The following is a 14,236-nucleotide window of genomic DNA, read 5'->3' as shown; positions in this document are numbered from 1 at the left end:
TCCAGTGACGCAATATGACGATATTTGCGTCACTGGAAGCTCCTTTTCAGTCTCAGGGGGAAATGAGGGCTGGAAGCACGACCATTCAAAAATACTACCAGTTTACTACTGACACAATGCTTAATGCAAATGGGTGAAGTCTCCCTTTAATGTAGATTGTGAACAGCACGGGACCTAACACAGAACCTTGTAGAACCCCTTTTGATAGCGGTAAGTATTCAGAATGATCAGATTGTACAGTCACACATTGCAATCTATTGGACAGATAACTCTGAAACCAATTACCGGTACATGAGGAGTCAAAACCAACATAATTTAGCCTCTGCAGGAGTATGGTGTGATCAACAGTGTCAAAAGCTTTGGTTAAATCAACGAAGAGGGAAGCACAGTATTTCCCTTGATCAACAGCAGATACAATATTATTTATGACTTAGGTAATTGCTGATATGGTGCTGTGTTTTTCTCTGAAACCAGACTGGTGAGGACTTTATACAGAATTTATTGAAAGGAATTATTTTAGTTGATTATGGTCCAATGACTCCAGGATTTTAGAGAGGCTGGACAGTTTGGAAATCTGCTGGTAGTTGTTGAGTTTGTTTTTGTCGCCGCCCTTATGCAGAGGGATGATGTGTGCTGACTTCCAGACCTGAGGGACAACTCCAGTAGTAATTGAAAGATTAAAAAGATAAGACATTTATTCAGTGGTAAACAGACTGGTAGCTTTATGTTTTTAGCTGGGGAACACTGCACATGAGAAGTGCTTCACCACAATTCTTACATAACAGCTGGTCTTTGTCCTAGCTTCAGAGTAATCCTGTAATAATGCTGCACCACTGGCTTACAAAAGGCTGGCTAGAATAGTTGCTGGCTCTAGGCACACCCTCAGACCAACCTTTTGGTTTGGCACAGTTGGAAGGATTTTTTTACGCTTGACTCGATTTCATCTTATTAATTTTCTTTTATTCACAAATGTTTAATTTCATTAGAATGTGTTTGCCTAGGAGACATCACTGTGATGTGCAAGCTGTTTTGAGGCCAATAGATCGCACTTATTGTGAGAATCTAAGTTTAATAGGTAGTATTGCAGGTATTGCAAAAAGCTAAATAATGCTTGAAACAAGTGTATATTTTTTTATTGTCTCAATAAGTAATTGAAGCATACTGTTGCAAAAAGCTGTTTCTTAAAAATTTTGAGAGAAAGCCCTGAACAGCAGGAAATATTGCTACCAGGCACTACAGAGCTTCTCAAGACTATTGTGTAAGTTAGTTTGAGGGCAACATTACCTTAGAAAACTGGGTTAAGAGGAATCCCTATTAAATGGGCAAAATGCCAACAATGATTTGCTGGTAGTCACAACCAGTAGGTTAAGAAGAAGTGAGCCTTGTTAAATCTTTTTTTTTTCTTTATCAGTTGTTACCACAGAAATATAGGTTAAGGTGGTTGCCAGTAGTGGTAAATGCGCACGCCCCATGCACGGAGGCAACAGTCCACCAAACGGATGGCCTGGGTTCAGGTACAACCTGTGGCTCCTTTCCCACACTCTCTGGAGTCTATCCACTGTTATCTCTAAATAAAGGAATAAAAAGCCCCCAAATAAACCTTTAGAACATAAAATGAATTTAGGTTAAGCTTGGTTCATGTTTGTGTGTCTTTAAGAAATAAAGTTCTGACAGAAATTGGGTCAAAGGGCGTGTTCAGCGGCATGATAACAATCTTATTGTAATAGTATGTCAGCTAGTGCATTATGATTTATAACATCCTAAAAACATCTTATGTATGCTGATGATCTCTCGCTTTGAAGTGCTTTGATTCAACAGCTGCTAAATATATGGCTAATTCAGAAAATGTAAATTATATAAAGAAAGAAAAATAGCTTACGCCTGGGGCGGGGATCTATGGGCCTGGATGTCAACAGGCCCACCCAGATGGACAAGTGGCCCACCCAATCAGGATCATGACCATATTATGAATAATTGAATGATTGAATGAATTAAAAAACATGTAGTTTCATTTCATGTTTAATCTTCCTTTTCTTAAGGAAATTTAGAATTGTAAATATGTATAGTAGCTTTTCTCACGCACGACTGACGTTATCACACAACATCACATTTGCCACTGGCGGTTTCGTTCCCCTTTACCTAGCAGCCAGATGGAAATTTAGAACTATGGCTAAACAGCTATCTTTGAGCCACTTTTTGAAAAAAAAACACGTTTAGAGGATGAAGCACGTTTGGGTCAGGTCGTGCATGGAGATTCCGCAGTAGGGGGGTCGTAAGTTACACTTATGGCATTACATTTACTGACTCTTGTGAGCCAAGTGTGTTCAAAATGTGCATTCTGGTTAATATGAAATGAAAAGATCCTGAGTGTTGTATTGTATTGAATTGATACATTCACCTCATTCTGTATAGAAAACAGACGATGCGACCGCTGCGAGCTAGTTCAGGCATACAACTCAAGCTGCATTGATTTCACCTATTACATGTGTCATTATCCACAATCACCTGAAAACAACTCTGGCTAGTTAAGCTGCAATATTTCTCTCCCTCTGCTCTTTCACTCTCAGACCTGCACTAGTACTGAATGCTTGCTCAGCCCCACCACCACCCCAGCATCCATCTGTAGGCTCCGACTGGGGGTTTAAGATATCATCCCATAACTCCTCAAATCTCTACATGTAAAATCAAACTGCAAGGAGCGATGAGGTCGGAGCCTTGATGCCAAACACAAACTATGTTCTAATTATGTTAAATAAATACAAACGTGAGTTGTCTGACCTAACTTAAGACATCATGTTGTATCTTGGACTTGTTGGTTCCCACTGAAAGATCACAGTTTATTAGTGTTACTGCATGATATGTACAGATAGACATAAGAAGAGAATGTTGTATTTTCATATGCCCCATTGGTTTGGACAATTAATGAGTGAATACTGTATGTTTATATCTGCATTTGAACTCTATTAGATGAAAAATTGTTTCATTTGAATAAAAGTAAACTACATTTGATACAAAGGCTTATTTATTTTGTGAGCAGTTAAGCTGAATTTAAGCAAACGATTTTGAATTTCAGGATGCTTTTCAGTATAAATAGAAAAGAACACGTTTTTAACACATCAGCGTGTACTTTTGGGACAACACAATAAGCTAACACAGGGATTGTGTAAAGACTTACACAAAAAGTGTTGTGATAAATTCAACTCTCAGATGTGTTGAAACTCAACACATGATGTGTTTTTTTGACACATTTGTCTTTAGAGTAAAGCTCTGTCTGATTTGACAGACTTTTCAATTGACTAGTGTCCTTCATGCTTATAACTTTCTCAACTTTACTGGACAGAGTTACAGAGTCCACCACATCTTGTAGAGAGACGATGTCTTCTTTTTCTGACCCCTAAAATATGACGTGTAAAAAAAAGATAACATCATTGACATGCACTGTAGTTTCTTTTCAAGTGTTTCATTTGGCTAAAGCCTTCTCCTGGTCTGAAGGTAGATCTCCATAACATATTCCTCAGGAAAAGTCTCCAGAATGTTGTCTTCAACCAGCTAGTGATGAGATAATTGTCCCTCCTCTGTCAGTTTCCAGGAATAGTAACTCAGGTAAGTGCTTCCTGTGTAGCACACTGTTGTCAGACATGCAAAGAACTGAAAGGTGGAAAACAAGGACAAATTAGGATGTGAAAAAAGATAGACTGTTTTTTTATTATTAAACATATATAATGAAATGAAGCATTTCCTCAACAGTTCATATCTTACTGCAGATGTTGCCCAGCAGTTGTAGTTGTGTCGTCCCCTAATGGCCTGGTTGACTGAAAGAGCATCCACTACTGCTGTCACCAGATACAGAACTGTGGCACTGCAGTTCAAACAGAGAGACTAAAAGAGAGAGAGACACCAACAACAAAAATATCCAAATATAGAGACATAGCATTCAAGCAATATCAAAGAACAAAACAGTTTTTTTGCTAAATGAGTAAACCACACTTCCTTTGTGTGTGTGGTGTTTGTGTGTATGTGTGTGTGTATTACCAGTGTAGTCCAGGGGACTTGTGGTATCCTGTGATGGACTCCAGTGAGGTAAATAACAAACAGACCAACAGTCAGAACCCAGAACAGTACTGCAACAAACATCACCCAGCAGAGCGCAGACAGCCGAAAATAGTCTGTGCCCCCGACCAGAATCCACACCAACATACCAAACACCTGCAGGGGGGGGGGGGGGGGGGAGTTCATCACATAACCACACTTCTTGGTCTACTTCTGACTGAAAGATGATAAAAAGAGAAGAGAAGTTGAAGAAAGAAAAACAAAAGAAGAAGAGGGGACTCTGCCAAAACTGCTTAAGAAACACTTTAAGAGTAATTTAATCTAATTGAGAATCATTCAACAAAAGATCATACTGACAAATTGTGTGTCTTGTCGATTTGTTTTTAAAAACATGCTGCGCAATTACTTTTCTATTCATGGGTTATTCTTACCAACAAAACCAATCATCTCCTCATCAAAACTCTTTTGCTTTCCTGCCAGCGCAAACCAACACCCACCCTTCCTGTTTCACAGAAAAAGATTTCTGCACGATGTTTCTGATCACATTCTGAAAACATGAAACATGACTAACAGTAACTTTATTTTTATTTTGGGTTGCACATTTTAAACAACTATTTGCAAACATTTGCAGCAAAATGTGTTTTTCAGGCTGAGGCTTTCATTCTTCTCTCATCAGGTTTTTATTGAAATAATGCTGATTAATGGAATAATTCATTTTTTTTAATACAAATTCCTGAAATCACAGTTAAACATTTAGTATTTAATAAAATGCTACTACTTTTAATCCTGTAGCAATCGTTGCAGTCAGCTCTCCTTCACTAAGGCCTGCACAGCCTCTGCATGGCAGACAGCCAGACTGTATTTACAGAAAGGCTGTCCTGACTTTTCCTTCAGCTGATTCAGAAAGGAAGAGACACAATGAGCGAGAGAAAGGGAGAAGAATTGATTTTCTTTGTGTTTTGGGTTAACTTCCTATTTTCATAGAAAAACAGTTTTCTTCCTTTCCTTTGGTGTTCCTCGAGCTCTTTTAACAAGTGACATCTATTTAAACTCTAATTTCTCTTTTGAATTTCAGAAAAATAAAGTGATTCTTTAAACAGTTTTCTCACACAGGTTGACCGAGTGTGTCACATTAGAATAGAAAGTAAACAGAAGACGTCTCTAGGTGTGTCCGTACCTGCCTCACCTGCTGAGGACGTGTTCACATAACTTAAATATCTGCAGGATACTTCTTCTCTTCATGACGTCTTTGATAAACATACAAAGTATTTGTATTTGTTGTCATTGGCTCTGCTTTGATCTTGATATTTCTGAGCTGCTGAACATTCATGTCGTTGCACATTGAAAACCCAAATGTGTAAATTCACACTCACTATCTCGGCCATGAGGAGTAGTCCTTTTGCAGTGGTGGTGAAGTGCCGGTCAAAGGCCAAAGTGGAGGTGGAGATGCTGCATTCAGGTAGTGTAGGAGTCCTGTGGCTCGTCACCACAGCTGCCCTGTCCATGGTGAACTGACCGCGACAGTCCGAGTGCTTTCAGTCAGATTGTTGCTGCTGCAGAGGAAGTTGTGTTCCTGTCCCTGACTCCAACAAGGACACCCCCCCCTACATGGACCTTTTTGTTTTCTTCCAGGGTCGCTTTTTTTTCTGCCCATACGTCTTTTAAAATGATTATATTTTATGATCAAGTATGAATTCTATGTTAGAGTCATGATGGTACACTGAAGGTTACAAATGATGCAGGGATGACAGCAAATAAGGAGGAAATGGAGTCCTTCAGAGGAATTCACAGAGAAAGCCAAGAGGAGGAGAAGCTTCAGGACACCAAGAGGACCACACTTCAGAAGCTGATAAATGATACTTGATATTCAAGCTGAAGAGGTGGTGACTTATTTGCTGCAGAATTTACATTTTGAAGCCTCTGTTTACAATGATTGACCATTAAAGGCAGAGTCAGTAGCTTTTTCTTAAAAAATAGAAATAGTTGCTCACAAAAGTAATGACACTCAATCATCACTTATGGGCCTCCATACATGTGTGGTGGTGACGGTGTCTGCAGAGACTTTTCCTCTGCCTCTATTGTGATGTTTAGTGTTGATTTGGGTGACTCTGGATGGGGAGCTGTTGTATTTCCCCGAGACAATGACAAGATTTCACGCGAGATTTCACGAGGGTGAAGCTCACATAGTTGGCTTGATACCTGTTGGACGGGAAGGTGCCAAACACTGAGCATTATGTAATATTGTCAGGTAGACTGCAGTGTAGCTACAGGAAGCAAATGTACACACAGGGCCGTTACCAGGGTTTAGAAAATAGTGAGTTTTTTTCTCTCAATGTATTGTTTTCAAGGCATATCGGGAATAAATAATTCATGGCCAAACAAAACCTTCAAATGCAACCCAAGTCAAACACCCAACCGTCACAAACTCACACATATTGACTTCCTATTTGTAAAGTGAACGATCTGTGGATCACACACGACCTGAACTGTGGGTGGTGATCCGAACAGAGCATCCATGCATTGCTTGTGTTTTACTTACTCTCTGATGTACGTTGTTTTGGATAAAAGCGTCTGCTAAATGAATTGTAGAATTGTAAAAAGTGAAATCACCACTATTTGCTGTTTAATACACAACACCATCAGATAAAGGGGTTCTGGAGGGCCTTCCAGAAACAATTTTAAGCAGCTTAAATTTACTGTCCTGCATTCTGGTCAGTTTTTATTCACAATATATATATATTTTTTTTTTTTTTGCAGAACATTATGATTCTAATCTAGTCTTTTTTTTCCTTTTTTTGTCATTTTCAAATCTCCTTTAGTATTTATCAGACACATGTTCACACAATAATGAATGCATTCGTTGAATACTTTTATAAAGGTGTGGACTGGACAGTTGTTTCTGCACTATTCCTTGCAAAGTGTATTTATACAAGTAGTCTATATGTAAAGCTGATGTGTAATGTCAGGACAGTTTGATTGACTATTGCACTTGCCTGAGAGAGAAGGAGAGAGAGAGGGAGAGAGGGAGAGAAGGAGAGAGAGAAGCTTTTTATTTGCATTTTGAACATTGAGAAAACAAAACACATCTGTGAGCGAAAAATGACATTTATTTCTATGCTGTCGTACAAGCAGGGAGGATCTCTGACCACTAGGGGGCAGTAGCTAAACACGTATAATATTTAACCTTTCTTAGGAGGGCCTACAGAGTAGAGTAAAAATGGACAAAGTTGAGGAGCTGGCTTAGTAAACAGCTGCTACTATGATTATGGAAACTGTGGTTTTAACTCAATCATTCTCTCTCTCTCTCTCTCTCCGAACACTAACATGGCTTATTCGGTTGTTTAGATGAATATGTACTACAGAAGCAGGTCTGCATTAAGCCATCCTGAATTAAAGAATCTTTGATAACTAAATATTTAATTGAACTGTGACCACGGCATAAACATATTACTGAATCCATAGTGAGTCTGTCAGTGTAACAAGTTGAATACACTGATAACAAAAAGGAACCATTATATTTATTTGGATTCAATGAATGAGATTAGATTTTCTCAGCTCTTGATTTCTGATGGGATAAAGGTGATTGAAAAACCAGGTGATATAAGCTGTTTTATTTCTCACACACGCACTCCTAAAAATTCATAGAACATTTCAGGAAAAGCCCATTGAAATCTCATGAAGCTGCTTAATAACATGTCACTCATAGCTGTCGGACTGGGAGGGAGGGGTCTTAGGAGACAGCACATGACGTTTCAAAGGCACTGCGGAAATCCAAGATGGTGGACAAAGCGACAGAGCCCTACACTGTGATGATAGTTTTGTGCCTTTTTTTTATCAATGCTTCATGTAATTCCAAGTATTCACAGTATCGACAAACAAGTGGGAAAATAACATATTGGGGAGCAGGAAATAGTATGAAGCAGTTTTAAAACATGCACAGGGATTGTTGTGTGGTATAAACATCATCACCCTGTCAGCTCACTCATATTTCCTGCTGCGTTCACACACCGGCTTACCCCGACATCACATGGAAATTCTCCTAGGAGTGGGCTGCATAACGTCTGGGTGAAACATTTAGCCACTTGCGTTCGCTACCTGCAACAGTCTGGTCCATTACATTTCTGACTGGACTTACACATCCTCTCTCTTTTGCTTTAGAATCAAATTCTTCCTTGCATTACACATTCTGCTACTGTCTGCATTACTCTCTTTCTCCTTTAACTGAACCTGCAGATCAACTTTTATGATTCCCTGAATCATGTCGCTGGCTACATGTAGCCAATAAAATACAAATTAAAGGCCAACTTTTACATCTGTGCTAGAAAGTATGCGCCCGGAGACATTAGTCTTTTTGTGAGAGCAGTAGATTTTATGTATGAGCTATTTAAAAGCTAATTACCACAGCAGGACGGGGGTCATTTTACTTTCATTCAATCAATTAAAAATGGAAACACAATCTCCATGTCGTTTATTAATGTCAGAGCTAGTTCTTAATTATTTCTTCACAGATTGAACGTGACCACATTCACAAAGTTCTAGGTTTTTGTCCATTTAGAAATTGGACTGTGTCTTTTTAATTAAAGGTATGTGTGTTTTTATTGTTTGAACTCCATGCAAAGAATAAAACAGCACTCAGTTTTTGTCGAAAATCCAGCTTGTTGTATATTTTAGTCTGGATTAATTTGCTACGGATGATCAGGGGCTTTTATGATTTTATTCTCCTTTTTTGTGTTTAAACAAGAGTAAAGTCCATAGTTCGTTCTGCATCCAAATTAGAAACAGAACCTGCTTTACAGGTCAGGTATGTGTACACATTCAAGGAATTTGACTCCAGTTCTTACTGCAGTGAGTGTGCAGACACAGAAATAGATGTTCTCCTTAAACAGACAACAAGCGTGACACATACACATTTAACTACTCTACTATTTACAGATCTAACGTTACATGGATTATAATTGTTAGTAGACATTTAGTACTTATTCATGAAACAACAATGCCAGTCAATGGCACTGAGACATTAAGACAAAAGAGCAGCAAAGTGGATTTTTTAAATTTGTGTTTCCACTGTTCAGAATAAATGAATGTATGAATGGTTAATACTGATCACATTTGTTATGCGAGTCGAGTAAAAGGCACTTACAGTCATTCTAATCCTAAATCCCGCCCACCAGCCAGTCTTAATGATGGCTGCTCTACAAATCTGCTGCCAACACAGTATCGGTCCTGAACAAATGAATAATGGAAGCCACTTGTCAATGAGCTCACATTAGAGTGGACTCTCTCTTCAGCTGGATATACCAGAACAAACCTTGATTGATGGCATGGTCGATAGGAGTTTCTCTAAAGTTTTTTAAGAGCTTCTGTACTCATTGCATACAGACACTGTCTACTTGTACTCCATCTTTCTCTTCCTTTTCATCCAGCCCCGCTCACTTTTGAGACGTACGACCCTTATTGTTACTTCCCTATCACCTGATGCTATAATTTGTCTGAAGAGTATCCACTAGAACAACAATTTAAGGTTTTTGGTGACAAAAAGTCACCAAATGCATGAGAACTGGCAGCATGGACAAGATGTTTTATCTTACTGGAGCTCAATATTCATGTTTATAGGACAGAGTGTTCATAAGATGACAAAGTGAGTTATAGAAGGGGGAAATCCCCTCACTTCTGATGCACATATACAGGTTTTAGTAGGCTATATGGACACATGTATGTATGCATGTATGCATGTATGCATGTATGTACATATATGGCACATGTTAAATTTGCAAATTATCCCTGCACTCAAGTTCACTTCATTTGGCTGTCTACTCGCCGTTATATTGAAAAGTTTCTGCTGATAACATGTCTACACTCATGCACTTTCATTTATGTATCACTGATTGCACATCTCTGGACAGCTCCCTATGTCAAATACTGTCCATTTACAACTCTGTTTTTGCACATTTACATTTAATCTTTCATATTTAAGACTAGTTATGCTAAGTTAAATCCTGGTTCTATATATTCCCATTCTTAGTTTTGATATTTTTAGTGCTTATTTACTTTGTATTTAATATTATGTTTAAATTTGCTAACATTGTGTTCTTTGCTCATATTGTGTGTTTGAACAACCTGCTGCTGTAACGCCACAATTTCCCTGTTTGGGATCAATAAAGTAATTCTATTCTATTCTATTCTATATCATGTTATTAGTTATATTGTATATGCAGCAAGATCTCACATAGTCCTAATGAAAGTTAGAATCATTACTGCTGGATTTTCTGCTCAGCAAAAGCCTTTAGCCTAATTTGTAGTAGCCTCTGACTTCAATTCTATAAAGTAATTAAAATGCTTTATTGTCTCAGCAGCTCAATTAAAACTGTGATTCTCCTTTAACTCCCTGAAATACCACAAAGGCTTGAAAGCACAAAGGTGATTAATGGTTATTTTGCAGTTGTTCTGTTAATGCACATGCTAGGATTGTCATATGAGATTATAACAGAAATAATAATAAAGATGGGGGAAAAAAATCAATTAACCTAAAGCCAATACAGATGACAACAACAGAATCTGTTCTTTGAGTCTAGAAACGATGCATGCAGGCTTTGAATTGTAGGTTATTAAGGAACAGCAACAACACATGACTGTTATATGGGACAGAGGATTCATTTGAATTTATCGCACAAGCCATAACCAAACTACAGTTAGAATCATATTTATAGCTACGACTATGAAAATGGTAGGCAGAAAATGTTTAGAAAATTATGGCATAGGTTTTCTGCTGCAGTGTTATTTTACTCTGTTGCTCCAATTCACTCAATCAGAACTAAAGAATCATCATCTCAAAGTGATTTAATTAAAAATAGAAACAATATAATGAATACAATACACTCCAGAGGAAATTATGTAACCAACTGAAAATGTGTAGTTGTGTCTATTGTTTCTCGGGGTTTCACTTTCTCTCAAAAGCTTTTCTTTTTCTGGAGAGAAAACATCGTGCCATTACATCTCAGCTGGAAACGACAGACCTTTCATTTATTTTCTCTCCTCTCCCCTCCCTTCCTCAACGTGTCTTTTCCATTCTCACCATTGTCTTCATGCTGCACTGTATTTATTCTTCTGTCTTTTGCTCTAATTCTGTCCAACACACACACACACACACACACGCAAACACACACACACACACACACACACACACACACACACACACACACACACACACACACACACACACACACACACACACACACACACACTCACACACACACATAAATACACATGCACTGCACCATTTATCGAAACTCTACATGCAAAGATGTAAATAACCTGAACTCCGCCTGAACCTCCCATCCCCTCTACACACACACACACACACGCACAAACACACACACACACACACACACACACACACACACACACACACACACACACACACACACTAATAAACGTGCAAGCCCAGATGCTGCACTGTAATTGGCCGCTGTGGCTTCCTGCTGTGGAAAAGATATTTTTTATATACACACTTAGATACACACATACACATAATCCTTGCCTCTACAACATCTGCCACACATCCCCCAACACATGTGCTGGTTTATTACAACCACACACACACACACACACACACACACACACACACACACACACACACCAGTACACACACATAAATACTATACAGTGCATGTACCCTGTGTCACCATCCCGGCAGCCCCTCCCTGTTTAACCACCGGGCCTGACATCAACTCTAAATAAAATGATGCGGTCGTGTGCTGGGATACACAAGCCTCGCCCTCTGAGGCTTCAGCTGCTGTGTTTCCCTCACAGTGTTTTTCTTGGCTGTGTGGATAGGCCTCTGGATGATGGGATGCTAAATATTTCTCTATCCAGAAGTTAGACTGAATAAATATGATTGAAAAAACATCAGCTTTACCAGTATCTCTCTAACAAACAACACATATTCTCTCCGGGCAAATCTCAGCCTTGACATCTTGATAATTTATTTCTGTGCTGCTCTCTCTCTCTCCTGCATTAGTATTTTATTCTTACTCTGTCCTCACCTTCATTTTCACCATTAGCTAGATTTACAGAAGTCTGCTTAAATTCCAAAAACACACGATTACACTGAAGGTCCTGGCTGTGAAAAATAGGAAAGAAGGGACTGTTCAGTCTTCTTTTGATGTTTACCTTGATTTTTGGCGCCCTCTGCAGGCTTTACAGGCTTTTGTTTTTTAAATAAAAAACTCTAATTTGATGATGTAAACCTTGAATTAAGCTTTTTGAGGTTGGAGCTACATAAAAAGAAATGAAAGCAGACACAAAAGTCGGACATCATTCAGGAAATGTTGGCTCCATTCATGTTTTTGGCTTTTATGGTTCTTGTGTCAATGACTTATAGAGAGAGAGCTCATATAGTTTTAAATGGCTTTGATTTTCAGTTCTTTATCCAAATACAGATATACTGGTATTGTTCATATAACTTGGTCTATTGCCTAGACAATATCATGTTAAACAAATGTTGTGTAACTCTTCTGTCTTCAGTTATTGGGAAGGTTGATATTTTTAGATGTTATGTTATCTCTTAAGCTGCTGTCATCCGGTCGCAGATACACTCTGCCTGGGTGCAGGATGAACAGATCTAAAAGCTCATTTGTCCCTGGTACCTTTGTTCTCCTCAACAGCATCATGTGATCCTCCCCCTTGGTGTGTGTAGTTTAGAGTTGTGTTTCAGTTTTTACTTGTTTTATTCACTGTTGGCTATAAACAAATTGTCCTCTTGGGGATAATAACGATGACCTTGAACATTGACTCTTGAACCTTTTAATGGGACCCCGGATGTCCGCTTTCTGAAATATTTGTTCATATTATTGTTTCAATTGATATTAAATGTATTAATCACAAACAGACTCCAGGCCTGTTCTCAAGAAGGTTTACACATACAAAGAATTTGTCTTGGTGCAACAACAATGAACAGAAAAGTAGGAACTGTCAGGGCTACTCCTGCTGTCAGGGCTCCTAAATAGCATGATATGAAATAAAGTATAAGGTGCAGGATGAAGGTAAGTGCCAGTATCTTCTGACAGTAAACAAAAAGCTGATGAAATCTGGTGGAAAAGATCCAGTACTGGTGTCTTTGATTTTATTTTGGTTTACCTCATGACGAACGAAATACCTTTAAAATGAGAATGTCATTAGAATGTCTGTTTCTTTTTTTTTCAAATGAAAACACAAATGGAGCTATAATCAGTTTTTGCAGAAGTGATAACAATATATTCTGTATTTCATATGGCAGCTCATTGAGTGCCCACAGTTTTCAGCAACGCCACCACAAAATAAACATTATGGCAAAATCACAAAGGCGAAACAAAAAATGTATTATCTCCTGTGCATAATCTTATTTTCTAGACCTACATCATCTGGTTATAATGTGTAATCATTTAGTCTAGGGTTTACATGATGGTTATTCTCTAAGACAATTAATGAGTATCCATGGAGACATGCACGTATGCAGAAGCCATGATTTCTTACAGATGTGTGTTTTAAAAAAAAAAAATTATGTAGAAAGCTGAGAAACAGTAGCTTTGTCCAGGTTTGGGGAGCGATCTGCCCTCCATCTTTCATGAGCAATTACTAACCTTACTAGTTAAGAGAGACAGATAGAGGGGGGTGCGGAGCGGGGGCGGGGGGGGGGGGGGGGGGGGGGGGTCGGTGGAGTTGCGCAAAGAGAGAGAGAGAGAGAGTGTGAGAGAGAGAGATGGATGTATCAAACAGCAGCCCCCTGCTGAGCTGGGGAATGGAAAAGCTGCTGGCACCAACATGAATATTTCAGCAGATAGCTACAGCTCTCTGTACCTCCTCTCTCTCCCTCTCTCTCTCTCTCCCCTCTCTCTTTCTTTTTCTCTCTCTCTCACCTCTTTCCTCCCTCATAACCCTCCGCACTACCCCCACTGCCTGCTCTGCCTTTACTCTCTTGTGGAGTGGACAGTGATAATGAAGGGCATGAGAGCTAGAGAGAGAGAGAGAGAGAGACTTGCTCGGACTGAATTCTGGGTAGAAAATGGTACCTGGATGTAAATCTGGGAAGGCAGCAGCAGCAGCACAGCAGAGGAGTGTTGCCTCAACTTGGTTGCGCGCCCCCCCCCCCCCCGCTAGACACTTGAGGGTGATGGTTTGGCCTCGGGTAGTTCAACATAAAAACAGAACG

At 39.1% G+C, this 14,236-nt stretch overlaps 1 protein-coding gene across 1 annotated transcript; it reads right to left on the bottom strand.

Moving 5' to 3' along the window:
* Positions 1 to 3,004: 3,004 nt before the first annotated feature.
* cmtm8b (CKLF-like MARVEL transmembrane domain containing 8b) lies at positions 3,005 to 5,616 on the bottom strand. Its single transcript, XM_020635167.3, has 4 exons — positions 5,424 to 5,616; positions 4,033 to 4,206; positions 3,760 to 3,879; positions 3,005 to 3,648 (listed from the first exon to the last, which is right to left on the bottom strand). Exons 1-4 carry the CDS (start codon positions 5,553 to 5,555, stop codon positions 3,550 to 3,552), a joined length of 525 nt encoding a protein of 174 aa, XP_020490823.1. The 5' UTR covers positions 5,556 to 5,616; the 3' UTR covers positions 3,005 to 3,549.
* Between the last annotated feature and the right edge of the window lie 8,620 nt (positions 5,617 to 14,236).

This window comes from Labrus bergylta, chromosome 8 (genome assembly GCF_963930695.1).
Source record: "Labrus bergylta chromosome 8, fLabBer1.1, whole genome shotgun sequence".
Lineage (NCBI taxonomy): Eukaryota > Metazoa > Chordata > Actinopteri > Labriformes > Labridae > Labrus > Labrus bergylta.
The sequence above is the reverse complement of the archived record's forward strand: the minus strand, read 5'-3'. Positions and strand labels throughout refer to the sequence as shown.